The following is a 21,522-nucleotide window of genomic DNA, read 5'->3' on the forward strand; positions in this document are numbered from 1 at the left end:
GGCTTTTACATTAATGTTGCCCAGCTTTATTGGGTCCACTGTAATCCGTGTGATAATGGAGGCTCTGTGTACATTGTTGGATAGTGCCACGATACACTGACACAGTCCCACCCTCATTTGAAAAACGTGCTTGAGGTAAATACTGATTGTATAGTCTATTATTCTGGGCATTTTTTTTATTTTTTATTTTTTATTTTTTTAAAAAATATATTGATTTTTGTACAGAGAGGAAGGGAGAGATATAGAGAGTTAGAAACATCAATGAGAGAGAGTCATTGATCAGCTGCCTCTTGCACACCCCCTACTGGGGATATGCCCACAACCAAGGTACATGCCCTTGACCAGAGTCGAACCCGGGGCCCTTCAGTCCCCAAGCCGACGCTCCATCCATTGAGCCAAACCTGTCCTGGCTATTCTGGGCATTTTAATTCATCATGATTTTGAGGGTGGATTGCTCCTACGCTTGCAGTCTGTCTTTGGAATGGCTTTAGTACGTGGAGGAGGCCCTGGCTCTGTGGCCTTGATCCCTGCCCTACCCTAGCCTGTTGGCCTTATGCTCATTTGTGTCCTCCTCCCTGTTCCTTTCCTGAATTACTTTTGCCTTTTTTTCCGGTAACTATAAACATGGCATCACCCCACATGTGGAATTTGCTAGTGCTACTACTACTGACAGCTTTTTTTTTTAAACAGCTTTATTGAGATGGATTTTATTTACCGTATGTTTTATGATTTAAGTATACAAATAAGTTTTTTTTTTATGAAACTTACAGAATTATGCAACCAGAACTACAATCTAGGTTTAGAACGTTTCCATCACCTCCTCCCTGCCAATTTTTGTGTCCACTTATAGTTAATCCTCATTCCCACCGTTAATGTGCATTCTGTCTCTCTAAATTTGCCTTTTGTGGTTATTTCACATAGATGGATTTCTTTTGTGACAAAAAGAAATTCCGAAGTGGTAGAGAACTCTCTTTTTAAATTCTGAAGATACTCTTGTTGTGGTTCATGTATAATAGGATGCTATAGGATCAAACACCCCAATACTTTCATTCATTGATGGATAACAGACTTTTTGTTTTTTAAACCAATATTTCTGATTTGAAGTTACCTTAGATTGAATCAATCGCATTGAAAATGACTGAGCCAGCATGTCTTTTGCAAAATAAGAACTATTGTTTACTATTATTGGGAACAAGCATTCAAAAAAAAAAAAATAGAATAACCAAGGGTTAGTGATTATTTCACATTTGAAAAATTCAGAACATTAATACAATATTATGCTTCTTCAATAGCAATTATGATTGTAAATAGCAGTTTATAAAATTGCCTGGAAGACTTATGATAGTTTATAAATAAATATTTGTCTTATATGCATTTCATGCCTTATGGTCAAAGATGAATTTTCATGATACTCAGAGACAATAATGAATTAAGACTAATATTTAGACCAAAAAATGTAAATGAATAGTGTTAGAGAAACAGGTATTTATATTTCATACTATGTTCAGGTTTGACTTCCAAGTGACTTAGTAATAAAATACTGGCAACTCAATGACATGGTTTAAGGCTTACAAATTTTTTTTGTCTTTGGTATAGTGGGAATATCAGTTTATTGCTTTGATAATCTAGCTCAGAAGCCTACGGTATGAATAACATCATAAATCAGGGTTCATCCAGTAACCGTGAAATAAGTACATTTAAGCCTTAAATTGTTCTGTTATTCCTCTAGGGGAGACTGTACACATGACGAAGACATTGTACATTTGCATGTGTGGCTCTGATATGTAAATTGAGTGTCCATGTTAGAAAAAAGAGTCATTTGTAAAACTGGGTTTGACTGTTAGGCTGGTTATGGACTTGGCGACTTTCCTGATCTGCTTCTCAGCAATTAAAATGCAAAGCTAGCCCAGCTTCGCCATCTTTACTCACTAACCTCTCAGACAGTGCTCAGCTGGGCTGGTAAGGGAAGCGCGGACTCGTTGGTCTCGCTCTCCACTGAGCAGGAACTCTGCGCTCTTGGCTCTGTCTGTTGAAGGCAGTAGAAGGATCTGACAGAACAGGGACAAAAGTTGAATTGTATGTTAAAGAAATTTGTATTGACCTAAAAAAGTTGATTTATACTTTCTGACATATGATATGTATTTTTTCTAAGAGTTTCATTGGGTTTTCAGTTATATACAGAAATAACTTATTTTTGGATACTATTTAATTTCCTTTTATTTCTAAAAAGATAAGATTTAATATCTTAGTTATATGTGTGACCCAGTTGTAAGGAAAGTTCTTGCAATTCACCCTTAAACAAAATAGTGTTTTGTTTTCCCTGTGGCATTAATTTGTAAAAACATGAATTGTTGTTTTGATGAATAGCTTTGAAGCTCCTCTCTTTTGCTGACGGTCAGAAGATGCCAAAGTCGTCCTCGCTGCTAGTCATGCCGGCTCTGCAGATCCTTTCTTCCACGGCCTTGGAAGACTGCATATCCGCGGATGAAGACGGTCCCTCGAGGCAGCAGTTGGCCCTGAAACTCTTAGAAACGGTACAGCAAGGGTGCTGCAGAGACGACCACCAACAGGTAATGAGGCTCATCCTGGTCACCCTTAAATAAAAGTGAAGTGGTAGTGTGGGTTTGTGTCTCTGCAGGTAGCCTCACCTCCCGATGAGTGTATGTGTTGGGTTGAAACTCTATTGGTGAACTTCGCCATCTTGTTGGGCAGCTGTGTAGATGTTAGTATATTTTTCTGGAAAGGGAGAGAGGAAGTAGTCCTGTTGTGAAATAAGTTTTGGAAATGCTGTAGAACCCTTTTTCTCTTCGAGTTTCCAGGAACATCCATAGTAAAGGGCCTGAGGAATCCTGCGGAGAAGGCACTGGCTGTGTTTCACCACGTGCTTCTCCCGCTTACTCAGGCATGGACTTCCTTGTCGCACTGTTTTAATAAGTGCAGCATGTCGCAGGCACAGTCCGAGGTGGGAAGTCTCCTCAAATGCCTGCAGTTCTAAGATCTGTAAGGAAGATGTCATTTTGAATGTGGCACCTGAGGCCCCGGTTCCCTGGCATCCTGGGTATTGGTGTGTTCTGTGTGCCCCTACTCCACCCTCTTCCCTAGAAGATGGCAGGCCTGTCACACTCCATTCCTCTTTCCGCCTGCTAGGCATCCTCATTCAGTCTCACTGTCCCGGTTCCTTTTTACATTATGATATTGTGAATGTGTGGTTAGTGGATGGGTCCGAGGCCTGTATTTGCCAGACCTTTTCTCTTTTGCTATTTCCGTTTTACCTTCAGTGAAACTTTTTAATCTCCCAAGTACTACTCTTACGGAGATTGAATGAGGTTACAATCAGGTAACACTGGTGAAGCATCTTACCTCTCCACAGAGAGAGGAATTACACAAATTCAAGCTAGTGCCATAGCTGTTTCATCTGCAAAAGCAGACCCCTCTAATCATGTAGTGTTAAATGTTCCAGCAGCAAAAATCCAGGCATGGTGACTCTGAGCATGCAGCAGAAACCAGCCTGTAGGGTGCAGAAGAAAAGCCAAAAATAAACTGTGGCTTAAATTTTTAAAAAGGGTGATCAGCCCTGACCAGATGGCTCCGTTGGTTGGAGCACTTTCCACAAATAGATAACATCCTAGTTTATCTTTGCATTTTTAAAAATATATTTCTTTATTGATTTCAGAGAGGAAGGGAGAAGGACAGAGAGGTAGAAACATCAATTATGAGAGAGAATCATGGATCGGCTGCCTCCTACACACCCCCTTCTGGGGATCGAGCCCACAACCCGGGCATGTGCCTTGGCCAGAATCAAACCTGGGACCCAGAAAGAGAAGTTGGGATGCTTCACTGGGCAAAGTCAGAAAACAGGTCTAATTAAGCAAGTTTGTTCTATGTCTATGAAAGGCTGAGTTGACTCGCACATGCATGATACATGTAAAACTCTCACTGGTACCAATCACATGCTTGTGTTTCCATCTGTCATTGTTGATTGTGGATTTGGTTGACACTTCAATTATAGAGAAAGGGCAAATAGTGATATTAAAATATTTCTTCTAATTTCTTTTCAATGTGTATGAATTCTTGCACCAGAGACTCGTATGTATATATTGAAGAATGATCACTACAATGAATCTAGTTAACATCATTACACATAATTACAATTTTTGTGTGTGTGGTGAAAACTTTTGAGACCTACTCTATTTTGTTATACAATACAATATTAACACTAGAGGTCTGATACACAAAATTCATGCATTGGGGGGAAGGGGGGGTTGTTCCTCAGCCTGACCTGCACCCTCTCGCAATCTGGGACCCCTTGGGAGATGTCCAACTGCCAGACATCCTTCTAGCAATCCAGGACTGCTGGCTTCTAACTGTTCGCTTGCTCGCCTGCCCACCTACCTGCTTGCCTGCCTGCCAGATTGCCCCTAATCATCTTTGCCTGCCTGCCTGCCTCATCACCCCAACCACTCTGCCTGTTTGCCTGCCTCAAAGCCCCTAACCACTCTGCCTGCCTGCCTGATTACCCTACCTAAGTAATCTTGACAGTAAAGTAGTCATAACTTCCATTTTATAAATGCAAAAAGCAAGTCTCAGATTGTGTAACAGCCAGTTGTTGCCATGGCTGGGCTGAGTCCTCGTCTTTCAAATCTCATGCCCAATACAGTGTTCTTAGTCTAAAGAAATGGGTTCTAATCTTTAATGAATTACATTTTGGAAGAGAATGTGTATTTGGAAAGAGCTATAATAAATTAAATACTTAATTTTTTAAATTATAATTTTAATAAATTATAATAACAATGATTTAAAGTTATAAAATGGTGTACAATGTGTAGTCTCCTTCTCACCCTGATTCTAAGTTGTCCAGTTCCCACCCTTGCAAATAGAAAATGAAAATTACTGTATATAAATCGCCTTTTTATTTGTGTAGTCACTTACCTTTGCATATACAAGCAAATACAAATATGTAGTATTCCACTCCACCATTAAAAAATGTAATTTGGCTCAAAGGGTAGCATGTCGGTATGCAGACTGAAGGGTCCCAGGTTCAGTTCCAGTGTAGGGTACATGCCTGGGTTGTGGGCTCAATCCCCAGTAGGGGGCCTGCAGGAGTTAGCCAATCAATAATTCCATCATTGCCGATACCGGTTTGGCTCAGTGGTAGAGCATCGGTCTGCGGACTGAAAGGTCCCAGGTTCGATTCCAGTCGAGGGCATGTACATTAGTTGCGGGCACATCCCCGGTAGGGGGTGTGCAAGAGGCAGCTGGTCGATGTTTCTCTCTCATTGTTGTTTCTAGCTCTCTATCCCTCTCCCTTTCTCTCTGTAAAAAACCAATAAAATATATTTAAAAAAATAAAATAAAATAAATCCATCATTGATATTTGTCTCTCTCTCCCTCTCCCTTCCTCTCTGAAATCAATAAAATTGTGTGTGTGTGTGTGTGTGTGTGTGTGTGTGTGTATACACATCTATATATATAAAAGCCTAAGTGACTGGCTGATAGCTATGATGCACAATGACCATCAGGGAGCTGATAAGCTGTGGCAACTAGCCAGCTGCAGTTCTCGGGTGATGCACCCAGAACCAGGGAGGAGGGAGTCTGATTCCGGGGTGCTTCATCAAAAAACTGCCCTCTCGCAATCTGGGACTCCTGGGGGATGTCAGAGAGCCAGTTTGGGCCCAGTCCCCGCAGCTCGGGCTGCCTCTTCCAGGGTCTGAAGCTGGACAAATGCAACGTTTTCCGTTTGTTTTTTGTATCTTTCCTCTTGTTAGTGACTACTTTCTTAGTGATAATGCCTTTTCCAAACAGTGTTGCCTCTGGGTCTTATTTATTGATTTTTTGTGTGTATTTTTTCTGCCTTAACTGGGAACAAATAGTAAATAGGAAGAAAAGTAGTGCAAACTGTTCCAGAGTTTCTTATAACAACTGTCTTCTCCTTGTGTAATTCCATTAGCTGTGTGCAGTTTGCAGAAAGCACTGAAAATTCTGTACTCATTTTGTTGGAAGGATTGATTTCTTATCATGAAATACAAAACATAAATGCATGTCAAATATAATTCTGACCAATATTTGTTTCTCGTTTTATTCATATCTTTCTATGCTTTTCATTTTTCAGCTGCCCTTCGAGCTTGCGCTCCCCATTTCTAGCACATATGCTTCCATATTTACAACCTGGAGGCTCCTTGAGGTACTGGCAGACGAGTCTGCAGCCAGTGACTGGCTGGCTTCCGTAGAGTCCTTGCTCCCTATTACTACAACGATCCCTGTGCCTGTTCTGCTGCTGCTGGTTCACCTCCTTGTTGAAGATAAAGGACGAAATCTTCGCCAAATACTGAAGATCACCACAGAATTAGCTCAAGCAGATTCCTCTCAGGTAAAGAAACAAACAATGGAGCAGTAATGGGGGGAAAGCTGGGCGGTTGGAAATGTGGGTTATCCTTCCTTTGTGCAGGATTTTTATCAGTTTTAAATCATGGGCCTAATGAGTTTTAAATTTTTTCTTTCTCTTCTATTTCCTGTCCTTATCATCCCAATTTGTTGTTTCCTCTCCTTACTCTGAGTTATGTATGCAAATATTTCTTGAATGAAAGCATACTTTGCAAGGATATCTTCCATGATGCAATTTTGGTATTTCTCTTTATTGGTGGATTTGCTCATTTGAAGTTCTTTTGTTAACTTATGCAGCCTATTTAAGATGTATATCCCTTCGTTCTAATATTGATCTTTTAAGATAGATATAAAATAACTGAGTGTAAAGGTGCCTATCCCATAGGCATTAACTTCTTTTTTTTTTTTTTTAATATATTTTATTGATTTTTCACAGAGAGGAAGAGAGAGGGATAGAGAGTTAGAAACATCAATGAGAGAGAATCATTGATCAGCTGCCTCTTGCACACCCCCTACTGGGGATGTGCCCACAACTAAGGTACATGCCCTTGCCCGGAATCGAACCCTGGACCTTTCAGTCCGCAGGCCGACGCTCTATCCACTGAGCCAAACCGGTCCCGGCGGCATTAACTTCTTAATGTTGCAATTTGATCCTATCTTTATTCAGTAACTTAATAAACTAAAAAGTATTGGTTCCTCGCTATATGACATTGATCAACGTTCTGGGATGTGAGGATAAATAGTCATTCTTGCTATCTGCACAGAATTGGAGTATAATAAGAAAGCAGTCAGACATTACTAAGACCTCTCCCCCACTCCCACCTTTTATTATTTTTTTATTTAATGTTTAAAGTATTACATATGTCTCCTTTTTCCCCCATCGACGCCTCCCCGGCCACTCCCACCCCCCAGAACAAGCCCCTACTGAACACAGGTAGTGTCTGTGTTCATTGGTTATGCTAATAAGCAAGCATACAAGTCCTTTGATCTCTCTCTCTCTTTCTCTCTCTCTCTCTCTCTCTCTCTCTCTCTCTCTCACACACACACACACACACACACACACACACACACACACGGTACCGCCGCCACCCCCCTCCACCCTCCCTTGTCTTCCCTCTGAGGTTTGATAGTCCATTCAGTGTTTTTCTGTCTCTGGATCTATTTTTGTTCATAAATCTATGTTGTTCATTATATTCAACAAATGAGTGAGATCATGTGATACTTATCTTTCTCTGACTGGCTTATTTCGTTTAGCATAATGCTCTCCAGGTCCATCCATGCTGTTGCAACTGGTAAAAGTTCCTTCTTTTTTATAGCAGCTAAATGAGCTACATATTTAGCATAATACTCTGTAATCCCCTCCCCCCCCCCCCCCCCCCCATTGGATAGGATCTGTAGAATTCATTTCCTCTGAGGGAGTTTTCTAACCAAGTAGGTGTAGTATATTATTTTCTTTTTAAGCATGGTGAGGGACAAGTCCATCTCTTTAAGAAAATTGTGTTCCTATAGGAAAAAAATGTGGTGGTGTAGGGGGATGTTTAAGATGATGTTAGTGTTTGGAATTCCTTTTTGTCCTAACTCATCATGCTCATTCCTTTTTGTCAAGAAAATAACTGCTGCTCTCGCACAAAAACTTTTCCTTGGGTCTGATTCTGCAAATGGGTTTGAAATGTACTCAAAGGACCTTTGCCTCATGGTGTTTGTATAATGGACTCATTTCAACTTCCTTCCTACTTTATTTCTCCCCTCACCTTCCCTAGTGGTCTTACTTCTACCAAATGTTTGCTCTTCAGTGTTCTCATTTTGTAGGATAATATCTTTAGAATAAAGAAATATCAGATAATGTCATGATATCTAAAGAAGTCAGACAGTAGGTACCTGATCTGTGTGTGCCACTGATATGAAACATGTATTGCATACAATACGTATGTGTTGATACTCAGGAAATTCATTGAATCTTTGAAATTCTAGACAGATACTTTGGTTATAAGTAGCAGAAACCCATCTGTCCAAAACTGTTTTTATTCGCTCTAGAATTTAGGACAGCCATGGCCCAGGCCATGTATTCACTGCATAGTTTCTTTCCTTCCTCTGTGACTTAGTTGGAAGGCCAAAGCATTTTAACCTAAAATTCCCAACCTAAAAGGAAGAGAGTTTGGATAGGCTTTGCTTGGGTCATGTGCTCACCCTGGATCAACCATCATGGCAGGACAGGGGCTTTGAATTGATTATCCTTGGTAGAATGGAGACAAGTGAAGTGTCAGGGTCCTGGCATCATATATGCCACCAGGATTCTGAGGAATGAGGGAGGGATGAGTCCACAAAGGAAAAATAGTTTCCTGGTAAAAAAAAAAAAAAAAAAAAAAAGAAAGAAAAGAAAAGAAAAAACGTAGAAGTATGCAAAGTAGGAAAAAAAATTGGGGAAGAATTTCATAGTTAGCATTTTGAAGATACTGAACTATAACTGAGTTTCTGGGGTGCTAACATTATTCTCCCACCTCTTGGCTCTGTGGTAGCCTGGTAGTTGCCCAAGTTCAGGCTGTCAGAGTCCTTAGCTGGTAGCTTCTGGCCACCTGGTGTTTATTTACTTACTCCAATATTCGTATACACATTATTTTTCATGTGTGCCATGAAATGGGAAAGGTTGCGAAGCACTAGAGTGGTCATCCAGATTCATTTATTTATTCATTAAATGTTTATTACAAAGCAGTGCCATAAATTGAAGTAAATATGTTACACCTCTGTTGATTACTTCTTAGTTTTGAAAGAAAATAGAACAAAGATCTAGTGTAGTCGTGCTTGTTAAGAGGAATAGTGAGGTGAAATGTTGAAATGTAATTAACACAAATTCATGCAGAAGCAAAGGCAACGTCATTAATAAGAACTTGAAAGTGGGGATGTTGTGAAAAGAACAAAATAAATGCCCCCAAAGTTGGAGATAGTGTTTTCCCTCACTTTTCTTTATGAAGTGGCCGGATCATATTTCACAGGCCTTCAAGCTACAAGGGAAAGCAATTAAAAAGAGAAAACTGAATATTTTGAAAAAGCAAGTTTTCTAATTGTGAGGAAGTATTGTACTTGAAGTAGATTCAATCGAAACAAGCTAGGGTTGTGATTTATTACTGGAGGAGTATGATCTATTTCTTTAACAAGATTACATGAAATGTTTTAACATTTCATGCATGCTTATTTTTTTCTCTCAACTTATAGAATGAAGCTATATTATATAAGCAATTATTTGGCTTAAGTTCATGAGGAAGTTCATAGTAAAGGAAAATCTTAGACTACTAATAAACAGAAGCTAAGTCAATATGTAAGAGTAGGAGTTTAGAAGTTGACTTCCACCTGTTTGGGTGATCACTTACCTTCTATAGTAGAATCTGCTGGCCTGCAGAACACTTACCTTGCATTTTATGTGACAAATATTGACAGAGATGTGCCATATCTGAAGTATGTTTTGGCATTACTGTTAGGATTCTGAAGTATTAATAGAAATTATTTTAGTAATACTAATTAATAGTAATACAAATGATCCATATCAACTAATAATGTCTATTAGTGTTAATGATAAGAAAATATACTTTTAAAAAACATGTGGTTCTGTTACTTCTTACCCTCTCTAATCCATGTACTTTGATGGATCCCTCTTCCCCCATAAGCTTTTATCCTTAGTCTCTCATTGGATTCTCCCGTGGCATGCATTTTCCATTAGGTTTAATACATTTAGTACCGTGGGAGATTATGAAGCTAAGTAGTCTGAAGGGAACTTGGCCTTGTACATACCATTTTAAAGTTAACTGGATACAGATGATGTTAAAATAACTAGATAGTTACCCAAACCATAGCAATAAATCAACACTTGTTAAAAAAAAAAAAAAAAGTAGTAAGGAACTTCCCCTCCTATATATAGAAATATCAGTAGTTACTAATAATCCTCTATAGTTTTCTTCTGCGGACATGAGACTTATCTTTGCAGAGATACAAGCTTCAGTCAGGCAGCGCTCAGTAAAAGTTAAGTGCCTGTTACACTGTCGAGGGAGTGTCGTAGAGCGTTCTGGGGAAAGATCCAAGAAAGAATCCTGTGTGCCTTTCCATGGGTCTTAAAAGTTTTCAACACTTTGATTTAGTTTAGAGAGAGGGTTTCCATATCAGAGTCTCTGCTTATAACAAATGGAGTGCCGTCCATTTCCTTAATTTGTGTTTTTTCTTTTTTTCTGGAAGTGACAGTTGATAGGTTCACATGCTTTTTGATTATATTTACTGCCTTTCTGATAACAGTGAGTAATGGTGTGGGTTTTTTTTGGTGTATGTCTGATTTTTTTTTTTTTTTTTTTTTTAGAAGTAAATCATTCAGGCTGCCTTCAGAGATGCCTGATGACAATCGAAGCACATTGCTTTTTGGCTCATGTTCAGTGATGTCTAGTTGACCTATTCTTTCCTCTTCAGAGGAGGAGAGCTATTTCCTACTTCTGATTTGTCCAGTATCTGGTCACATCTGGTATGAAATCAATGGCAATGAATATTAAACATAGGCTCTGAGTTAATTAAAGGATAATGTGGACCCCAAGACTAAATGAGGACATTTTCTGAACTTTAATTTATAGCATTTCAAGGGCAATATTAAGTCATATTTCAAACCCTTAGCCAGGGATTGACCAAACTGTGTAACATGACTGGACAATCTGGTAATGTCCGAGATCGACATATCCTCCTTAAGAAGAGGTTAATCACTCCCAGTTAATCAGTGAGTATTGATTAACCTCCTATCTCTCCATTCACAAGAGCCCAGCACTGTGACCTCTCATTAGTGAGAACCACACCTGCTCTGAGCTGCGCTGCGTGCCACTAATACACACTCACTAGGTCAGTCATCGGCAAACCGAGGCTCGAGAGCCACATGCGGCTCTTTGGCTCCTTGTGTGTGGCTCTTCCACAAATAATACCACGTGCAGGCATGCACGTACAGTGCGATTGAAACTTCGTGGCCCATGCGCAGAAGTCGGTTTTCGGCCTGGGCGAGTCTATTTTGAAGAAGTGGTTCTAATGTCAAGCCTCACTCAAGGGGCCAAAGAACTGCATGTGGCTCGCGAGACTCGGTTTGCTGACTACTGCACTAGGTGATAGCACAAGTTTTGTACTTCTCAACCCATTCTATATGCCTGATGGTACCTGGCTTCTAAGACTCTCAGCCAGAAATCTTACTTTTTCTTTCCTTTCTTCTCATCTCTTCCTTTCATTTTGGATTGTATGTGTAGTTCTTTGCCAACCGTGATTTTAACTTCAGGTAATTCCACCCGTCATCCCTCTGGCAGCTCCAGGTAAACTCTTAACTAGCTGGGGAGCCCCTCATTAATCCCCCACCATGTTCTCTGGCTCCTGCCTCCTTAAGAAGAAAGGGATATTACTTACCTCTTGGTATCTATTAGCTTACATGGACTATATTAACTTATTAGCTACTTATTTAATATGTAATTATTAGCATATTAAATGTGTAATTATGAACATATTAAATATAAGACTTTCTGTAATTATTTTTAATATTTGGTACTTATTAACTATGGCTTCCCTCTAGCTGTCCGTATTGAGATTTCTCCATCTGAAGCCTTATGCCCTGGAGAATAATAGAGATGTCGGTGGAAGCTGTTTTTCACATGGCCGAGTGATTCTGCAAGAGCCTTACAGGCATCATTAGATGCTTAATAATATGTCTTATACATAAATGTAGAGAGGGTCCCTGACAAAAGATTATATTCTTTTTTGGAAATTAAGGATATTTGGTAGTGGTTTTTAGAACTCAAGAAAATGTGTTTTATCTGAATTGAACATTAACCACAAAGATTAGTAATTTTTTACATAGGCCGAGGTGGTTTAAAATAAAATCTTGCAATAGCTTAGTATGTCTACTTCAATGGAATAGCTCCAAATACTTTGTAGAAGGCATATCAGTTTCTGATTTATAAAATGGAATGTGCCAAAGAGGAAAAGGTAATGAGCGTTGACTTCAGAGAACCACAAGTTCCTTCCTTCCAACCTTCCCTCACTGAGGAGCTTAACAAGTTGAGCTTTGTGAAACTCAATGCCTCTTTCAGACCCTTCCTGCTTGCTGGCTTCTCTTTTTTTGGAAGCAGGGATAGCTTTGTGGTTTTTTTTGTTTTTATTTTGATTTAACTTGCATTTTACAACTCTGTGGGCTTTTACTTCGATTTTGCATATTGGTGGTTAAGTCTAGCTAAAGGTCCTGCTTAATGGAACAGTTGCAATCTTTGATCGTTTTGTTTTATCCTTTAATGTTTTCAGGCCTTAATTTGTTCCATTTGTAAAAACGTACACACTTCTGAGCCATTTGAAATCACTTATGTGGCTAGGTTCATGGCCCATGACATGCTGGTCGTTTAAAAGTCATATATTATCAAATAGCAGAAAGCTGACTTTCAGGGCAGAATCCTGTGATAGCTCTGCTCTGGGTAATACGCCATATTTTAACATGAAAATGAAAAGGAAACGTGTGAGATTTAATGGCCTGTAAGTTACTGCTGTGAGAAAAGGAGGAAAGGCATTCTATAAGAGAACTTGCACAAAGAGGCTTTGGACGCTCTGCCCTCTGTTCTATTGTCGCCAGGTTCTATGAATTGCTCCCCCCCGAGGTCAGTCGGCTTCCTGAAGTCTGGTGGTTCCTCACAACAGCAAAAAGAAGCCTAAATGGACAGTCCTTTTAATAAAGAGCCTTACGGATAAGGAGTACTGTACTGCCATCCTGTCCATGATGCCTAGAGCAAAACTGGGATGAGCTGGTCAGCACGAAGCAATTGGACAAAGAGAAACACATGCCACAATACAGAGTCAAGCATCTGTTCCACCCAGTGGCAATGTTTGTTTCTTTATAAAATCCACGTAGATATGCATAGGATCAACGTCTTTAACTGGCATCTGAACTGTTTAATGTTTTGCCATTTTTGTTTTTGCAGAAAGCCTAGAGCACTCCGTAAGACTGTTCTGTGTCAATTTCTTGCTTTTCCTGGAAAATTGTTACTATTGGGTTGGTTATCTCCTGAGGAGTCTACAGATTGGAAATTGCTTACAATTCTTACTGAAAAAAAATGGTTTGATTGTGGTTTTCAGTTCAGCTCTAGATCACTGTGACACTATCTTATTAATATGATTGAGCAGAAACCACTTGTCTTGTGTCACTGAACAATGAGTATCAGAAAGAATGGGGTGAAGTGTGAGGTGTGGTGAGGATTCAGTCCAATCCTGCGCTGAGAGCAGTGGAGTCTGTCTGCTCCATTTGAATGCCAGGTAACAGGAGCTCTGTCTGCTAGTCAAGACCTGCCTTGGATTGGCTTCTAGTATGGGGAAGGACCCAGAGGGGAATCGGATTTTGTGGTACCTGAATTTCATAACAGGCATGAGGAATTCTGCTCAAGGGGAAAGTACGCTGAACTCCACCACTGCCAGAATTTTTTTTCCTTCTAATTTAGTGAGTGGACAGGGAAGGGGAAGGGAAAGGGTCCCTGTCTACAACATCATGGCCTGACACCCCAAGTGAAGCTGCCAGTTGACTTCCCATACCATTGGCTTCCATAGCCAGCCCTTCAAATAGGAGGAGAGTCTTACTGAAGGAAAGATTTTCTTGCATCTACAGAAGCAATCCATGTCAGCTCCCTAGGCTTTAACATCGTCTACTCATATAGAAGCTCAGCTATCTTCTTGAACAAAGTAATAGCCAATACAAATAGCCAGTATTGTCCCAGGCAGATCCCTCACCCCTCCTCTTCCCATCTCCCCTCATCTTCTCCTTGTCCCTCCTTCCCCCTTCCCCTTTCTTTCACTAAAAAGCAATAAAATATATCCTCAGGTGAGGATTTAAAAAATAACCTATATTGACATGTTCTCATATACTCATCACTATTCTAATCACTTTATTTGCACATATTAACAAACTCATTGGCAGTCAGGATTTGAACCTGGAATATATGGTTCCGGAGTTGGTGCTCCTACTCAATATGATGTACAGTCTCTCTAGAACTTTTAGTTAAAATATTTTTAAGCCCTGGCCAGTGTGCTCAATTGGTTGGAGCATCATCCTGTGTGTTTACCAGATTGTTGCGAGTTTGATTCCCAGTCAGGATTTGGGTTCGATCTCTGGTTGGGTTAAGTGCGGAGGTAACATAGATGTCTCTCTCCCTCCCTCCCTTCCTCTCTATATCTCTCTCTTCTCTCTAAAAATCAATAAATATATTTTAAAAAATTTATATGAAAGAATAAACTAGGTTCACTAGCTTTACATTTTTTACATTGGCCTAGTCAGTTGTAGAGATATTAAAAGCTAAAAGAACCTCAACATTTGGCTGAAATCCAGCCGGATCTCAACCTGTGTGTCTATTTTTGTCTCTACTATGCTAGCTTCCACTAGCTCTTCTGTAATTAAGCAAATCACTGTTACTCAGATGTTTATACCTAAATAGAACAGGTATACGCAGAATCATGACTCATGTACCAGTAAGCACATGTCAAAGATTGAGAGGGTCTAAGTGAATCAGCATCAGCAGGCATGCTTGCAATTTGGGAATATTGCTCACTACAAGAAAATTAGTCTTTTCTTATTTTTTTAAAATATATCTTAATTTATTTCAGAGAGGAAGGGAGAGGGAGAAAGACATAGAAACATCAGTGATGAGAGAGTATCATTGATTGGCTACTTCCTGCTCACCCCACACTAGGGACTGAGCCTGCAACCTGGGCATGTGCCTTGACCGGGAATTAAACCATGACCTCCTGGTTCATAGCTGGCCGAGCTCAACAATTAGTCTTTACATATTTTGTTTTTAATATAATTGGAAGATTCTAAAATCTAATCAAATAGAGGAATAGTTTTTAGTGAAAAGTATGCTGCTGTATTTCCTTTATTTTGAAAATTGTTCACAAAATGTTGAGAAAATTATACCTTGGTTATTAGATTTGAAACATTTAAAAGGTTTGGCATGGTATACGTTAATATGGGATCTTTAAGCAACATGCAAAAAAAGATCAGTAAATAGTTACGAAGAACCGTTTTGGGACTCTTGTTTTAATTGGAGTTTAGGATACGAAGACATTATTGGGGAACTCAAAGTACATAGGCAAGATGGGCAATTGACTTGACGGAATGACCTGTGATAAGTGCTATGATGCAGAAAGAGGCAGCTAAGCCACAATAAAATAGAAAGACGATCTGGAGTTGCAGAGTCATGAGGGAAGTCTTATTGACAAGTTAAAAGGAACATCTTTGAAGTGAACTGGAAGCACATTGCCGGTTTCTAGTATGAATGGAATGCTGTTCATAAATGACACATGCTCCTCTTTGAGCCCTGCTGCTGGGCAAACAGTGGAATGAATAAGTTTTTAGAGATCCTGAAGTAGTTCTTTACTCTGCGAACCGCAGGTTCACTGGTGGTGATTTTCTCTTACATTTCAGGTTTAACTTTTCGTTGAGGAGGGAAAGAAAGCCACTGACAGTCGAAATTATAGCTCCTATCTGAGAGCTGTAACTGACAGGATAGGCGGGGATTTGGTAGATTTGGTGGGAAAGGTCTACTCCCGGATTCTTAGACAGCGATGTTAACTCTTACCCAAAACCTTGAGACTGGTATACTCTGTGCCTTTCACTTTGGAGCGCACTGGACTTCTACACCACCAGCTACAATTTTGAGCTTTTCAAGTCTGTTACAGAGTGTAACAGACTCTTTGGCAAGTTTCAAGGCAGTTTATGGAATGAAATTGGGCAGCCTACAGCCAGTTTATTTCAAAAGTGTAGTTAGACGGTTGCAATCTCAGTGGAACCAGACAGTAGTTAAGGGGTGACTTGGGATGATTTCTGGGTGTCGGGCGTTCTGTGTATTAATTAGACTTCTGGAGACCTTGTTCTGTCATCTTGTTTATTAGCGTTCTTGTTGTAATGGGTCATGTCTGCATATGAGACAACTTGTGTATTTTTTTCTACCTAAAGAGAACCAGCATGTAAAATATACCTAGCCTGACTTCATCATGTCACAAACAATACTAAAGATGAATGAGATGAGTAAGGACAAGTGAGCATTCTGAAGTGTCCTATAGTTATCTTGAATGTAAGCTCTTTTTAAAAAATTTTTTTCACTAGATTGCAATTAGATGTAAAACTCATAAAAGGAATTCCTCAAGGGAAACTGTCTACTTGTTTTTGCCTCCTAGAAACCTTGGACAGTTCCTGGCCTTTACATGCTTTGTTGTTTGAATGAACACATAAAAACATTAGATGTATGTACCTATCATCCTGCAAACAACAAATTACTTTCTAATATTGTCATGTGTTTCCCAAACGAATTGAGGGAACAGTGTGGAGTCCAGGGAGAGGGATTAGGTTAGGTTAGATTACAGTAAAATCTTATTAAATGAAATCCTATCAATTTAGGGTTCTGCATAATTTGATATTGGCTGAGTTACAACATAAGCTGATGTTGAAGCTATTTTTTTTTTAAGGCACTTTGGTTTTGCTCATTTGCATTAGTACAATGAATGTGCCCATTTAAAAATGATCAAATTATCTATTCATTAAGACATATCAGCAGGGACTGGCACTTTGCAACACTTGGCTAATTGGTTTGGTAGTGTATTTTTGTGAAAGTAATAGAATTTTATTTTAACATTTTTTCTCTAATTTAGTCCTGTCTGTTTTAATTGTTTCCAGTAGACTAAATTATTCTTAGTGATAATTATACCAGTGGTATTTTAATTTAATTGTTACATTGTATTCAGTTTTTAAGGGTGCAACTTGACCACTGTGGAATTATCATTCAGTTTGAAATACTGAAGACAACCTTGTTTTTTTAGTTACCACGCATTTTCAACCCATCACATATATGGGGAGGGAGGGAGGAAGGAAGGGAGGGAGGGAGGGAGGGAGGGAAGGAGAGAGAGAGAAAGAGAGAGAGAGAGAGAGAGAGAGAGAGAGAGAGAGAGAGAGAACACTAAACTAAAATAAAAGGATACAGTCTTTGTTTTCAAGAATCAAAGAACCTAGTCAGTTGACAGAGGAATTAAAGATTACTGTTGAATATGAGATGGCAGTTGCCATTGGGGAGGTGTGTAAGTGCTTTTGGAACATACATGAAGAAACCCTTAATTTTCCCTGATGCACAGAAAAAGCAGGGCGTTCTGGGCAGGGTGAAGAGCATAAGCAAAGCAAAGACACAGATGTGTGGCAGTCACCTTGGGGTAATGAGACTGTAAATAGAACCATAGGAAACTGGGATCTATAGGGTGAGGGAAATTGATCCTGGAATGGATATTGGGCCAGCCTGAAGAGCCTTGCTGTAAGGCAGGAGATGAGAACTTATTTAAGGTGTTAGGTAATCAGACTTAGAGGAGATCCTAATATGCAAATTGACCAAACAGCAGAACTACCTGCTGGACAGCTGGTCGCTATGATGCTCACTGACTACCAGGGGGCAGATGCTCAATGTAGGAGCTGCCCTCGGTTGGGGGCAGCTTCTGCATTGAGCGTCTGCCTCCCAAGAGGGAGGCGACCGGAGGCCAGGGCTGGCCATTGGGCAGTGCCAGGCCACCAGCCAAGGTGGGTGCCAGTGGGAGCCCAAGATCACTCTGCCTGCAGGTCCCCCACAGATGGCCCGATTGCCGACCAGGCCTAGGGATCCTACCCTATATATTAGGAACAGTCTCTTCCATTTAAAAATTAAAACCTGTCAAGGCTACTCTAACTCTGAAAAAGCAGGATGATGCAGCGATGACAGGTATGGACTCTGGCTTGCACATTTTGTGGTCAGCCCTGATTCTGACACATAACTGTGTGACAAAGCCAATTACTTAACTTCTCTCTGCTTCAGTTTTCCACCCATAAGATGGGGAAAATGGTACTTCTGCCTCAGAAGAATCATGTTAATGTACACTTTTTATAATCAGGGCAAAAAAAAAAAAATGCAGCTGCCCATCCAACAGCAATATGCCTTTCACCTGTATGAAAAATATGGTCACTGGTGCATGCAGCATCCCGGATTGTGAGAGCAATGCCTGACTGCTGGTTTAGACCCAATCTGGCAGTCAAACATCCCCCAAGGGTGCAGACCAGGCTGAGGGACTCTCCACTCCCTCTCCCTGCCCCCCCCCCTCCACCCCTGTGCACGAATTTCCTGCACTGGGCCTCTACTAGTTATATAGCAGGATGATAGACATTTTGGTAGGGACCCTAAGATAGCAAAATGAGTTTTGAGACAGAACATTGGTAGAACTTGCAGAGTATTAGGAATAAGCCCTGATATCTGAGTGCTGCTGCAGTTTTTAGCTCCTCACTTAATATTGGGGGTCTAGAAATTAGGAAAGAGAAGATAGGGGAAGAGAAGAGAGAGGATTCTTGTAGTAGGTTGTCAGTGCTGAGTCCTAGAAATGCTAGCCTCTCATCTCAAGCCTAGTGACAGGGATTTTGGTGGGACTACCCCCGACCCCATCCAGCTGTATGTTTATCCCTTGCAGTTGGGGTGGACAGATATATATGGTAGATTGGCCACTGCCCCAAAACATCTAAGCAAGATGATGGACTGGCTATCTGGTGTGGTGGCGGACACCAAAGAGAGAGTCCTACAATGTCGGGATTGGCTTGCATGCCTAGAATTTGTGTTGCCTGTGGATAAAATGTGGGCACTATGAGCAAGAGAACTGCAATGGGATTTTCTCATCTCTTCTTATAGGTCTGCTGAGGGCCATGGTCGGAAAACTGCGGCTCACGAGCCACATGCGGCCCTTGGCCCCTTGAGTGCGGCTCTTCCACAAAATACCTGGGCAAGTCTATTTAGAAGAAGTTTAAGTTTAAAAAATTTGGCTCTCAAAAGAAATTTCATTCGTTGTACTGTTGATATTTGGCTCTGCTGACTAATGAGTTTGCCGACCACTGGCATAGGGGATCCAAGGCCTCTGCTACAATAGAAGGGGTGGGACAATTAAACCAGAAGAGAGCATCTTACTGGCGTCAAAAATCTAAGGAGAACCTAGTCCTGTAGGTCTGGTCTACTTTCCATGCAGCAGTAGAAGAGTCCCTTTGGGGCACGTGAGCTGTAAAGACACTCCCAGTCTTTTAGCCGAGGATGCTGATGCTGCTCCTCAGGAGCCTGCCCAGATCCGAGGATGGAAGGGGAGGCCAAGCCTATCAGCGTCAATGAAAGAGACTAAGCTGCCGGGACTGGTTTGGCTCAGTGGATAGAGTGTCGGCCTGCGGACTGAAAGGTCCCAGGTTCGATTCCGGGCAAGGGCATGTACCTGGTTGCGGGCACATCCCCAGTAGGGGGTGTGCAAGAGGCAGCTGATCGATGATTCTTTCTCATCGATGTTTCTAACTCTCTATCCCTCTCTCTTCCTCTCTGTGAATAAATCAATAAAATATATTTAAAAAGAAAAAGAAAAAAAGAAAGGGACTAAGCTTAGGGGAACCCCTGAGAATTCCTCCAGCTGTCACTGTGGCCTCTGCTGCAGAGACTCTCCGTGAGACCTCCCTGATGCATCAGCAAGGCAGCAACGTGCAGATATCCTTGGGTGTAGGCTTCGGTGGGCAATGAATGATGCCGAACCATTTACTGTAGAGATTCCAGGTGGTTGATGTATTTCCCACCTTTTCCTTTGGTTTCCACTTGTAAATATGTTGTGCTCTGCTGAGGTTTAAAAATGGAGGTCTCAAATTTCAGGTTAAAGCTTTTCCAGATAATGTCACATTGTCTTTATAAGTAATGGTGCATTGCTGAAATGTTGTGGAGCATAAAAGTAATTGCAATAAACAGTTATGCCCACTGTGTCCCTTGTCATGTTTCTCTCTCGAGATATCAGTGGGGTTTCATTTAACCTGCGTAGAAACGGGAGCCTTATGCACACTTCTGTTGCCCGTTTTAAAGTGCTCAGTGCGCATTGGATGAGGCCTTGGTTATTTTTCTGAAGCCAGGTGGGGTTCAGGCAATGGTCTGCAAAATTGCTAAAGACAGCCCTGGAATCTTTTTTTAATCCACAGAAAAAGGAAGAATCATGCGTGCATATATCAGGTTGTCTTAAATCAAATCCTAGCCGGACTGCAGTGACACATGCTGTTCAAGAACGACTTAATACCGTCCTTCTAATCGGATGAATTGTCTTGTTGTGCAAAAACTGTTATTACACTGTGTGTGAAGCCAGCCATGCTGCAGGGGGAAGAATTAAATCGCCTGACTGAGAGGTCACTTGTGCATAGTAACGCAAGATCTATTACCGTTATTAGGGGCTCTGGAGGACATTCACCCTTTTATGGTCTTTCAACTGCTGGAATGAAATATTTTAGTGGTAAACGACACCCTTCTGGGAAATCCTACTAAAGATTCTTTTTTCCACCCCCCCCACCCCCGCTGTTTGTATGTCTAAAGCGGGGACAGGCCTCATGAAGGGGGGCAATCACATTGTTCTTTTCAGATCACTTAAAATTTTCTTAGTTTGATTTGGTGTGGTGACAGTTGCCTTTGAATGTTCCTCATTACACTATTCCTAATCTGTGTCTATTAGTACCACACTTCATCTTTCGAAACATGGCATGCACGTTCTGTAATCTTTTCCGTAGACCAAGATATAAGTGGTCTATGCCAAAATCTGGAGTAAGCACTTTATTATACATGAAATGAAATCTCTGCCTATTTTCTTTGAAGGTTCTTTTGCATGTATTTAGGAAGATTATGTAAGTATGTATTCTAGTTCTGCATGGCCACCCTGGGCAGTGGTAAATATACATATATATATATATATATATTCCTTACTCAAGGATACCTGTGTCCCCCCACCCCCCACCCCCTAACCCCCGTGGATTTTTAGAGAGAGTGGAAGAGAGGAGGAGAAACTCAGAGAAACATGGATGTGAGAGACAGATCAGTAGGTTGCCTCCTATATATGTCCCATCTGGGGCTGGGGATCGAGCCTACAGCCAAGGTATGTGCCCTTGACTGGAATAGAACCCTCAACCCTTTAGTTCTCAGGCTGACACTCTAACCACTGAGAAAAACCAGGTAGAGCAGTGGTAAGTATTTAAAAACACATCTTCAGAAGTAAATGAATAGCAGTTGATCTGAGGTGACGCTTATAACAGTAATTAAATTGGGAACCAGAGTTTCG

General features: G+C 40.7%; 1 protein-coding gene across 1 annotated transcript in view; it reads left to right on the forward strand.

The window, feature by feature from the left end:
• Positions 1 to 21,522, forward strand: part of FOCAD (focadhesin) — a 274,520-nt gene that overhangs the window by 89,769 nt on the left and 163,229 nt on the right. The window contains exons 10-11 of the mRNA XM_084898094.1: positions 2,368 to 2,570; positions 6,110 to 6,367. Coding sequence (XP_084754220.1) covers positions 2,368 to 2,570; positions 6,110 to 6,367 — 461 coding nt within the window. The remainder of the gene's footprint in view (positions 1 to 2,367; positions 2,571 to 6,109; positions 6,368 to 21,522) is intronic.

This window comes from Pipistrellus hanaki (assembly GCF_964339955.1).
Source record: "Pipistrellus hanaki genome assembly, chromosome: 11".
Lineage (NCBI taxonomy): Eukaryota > Metazoa > Chordata > Mammalia > Chiroptera > Vespertilionidae > Pipistrellus > Pipistrellus hanaki.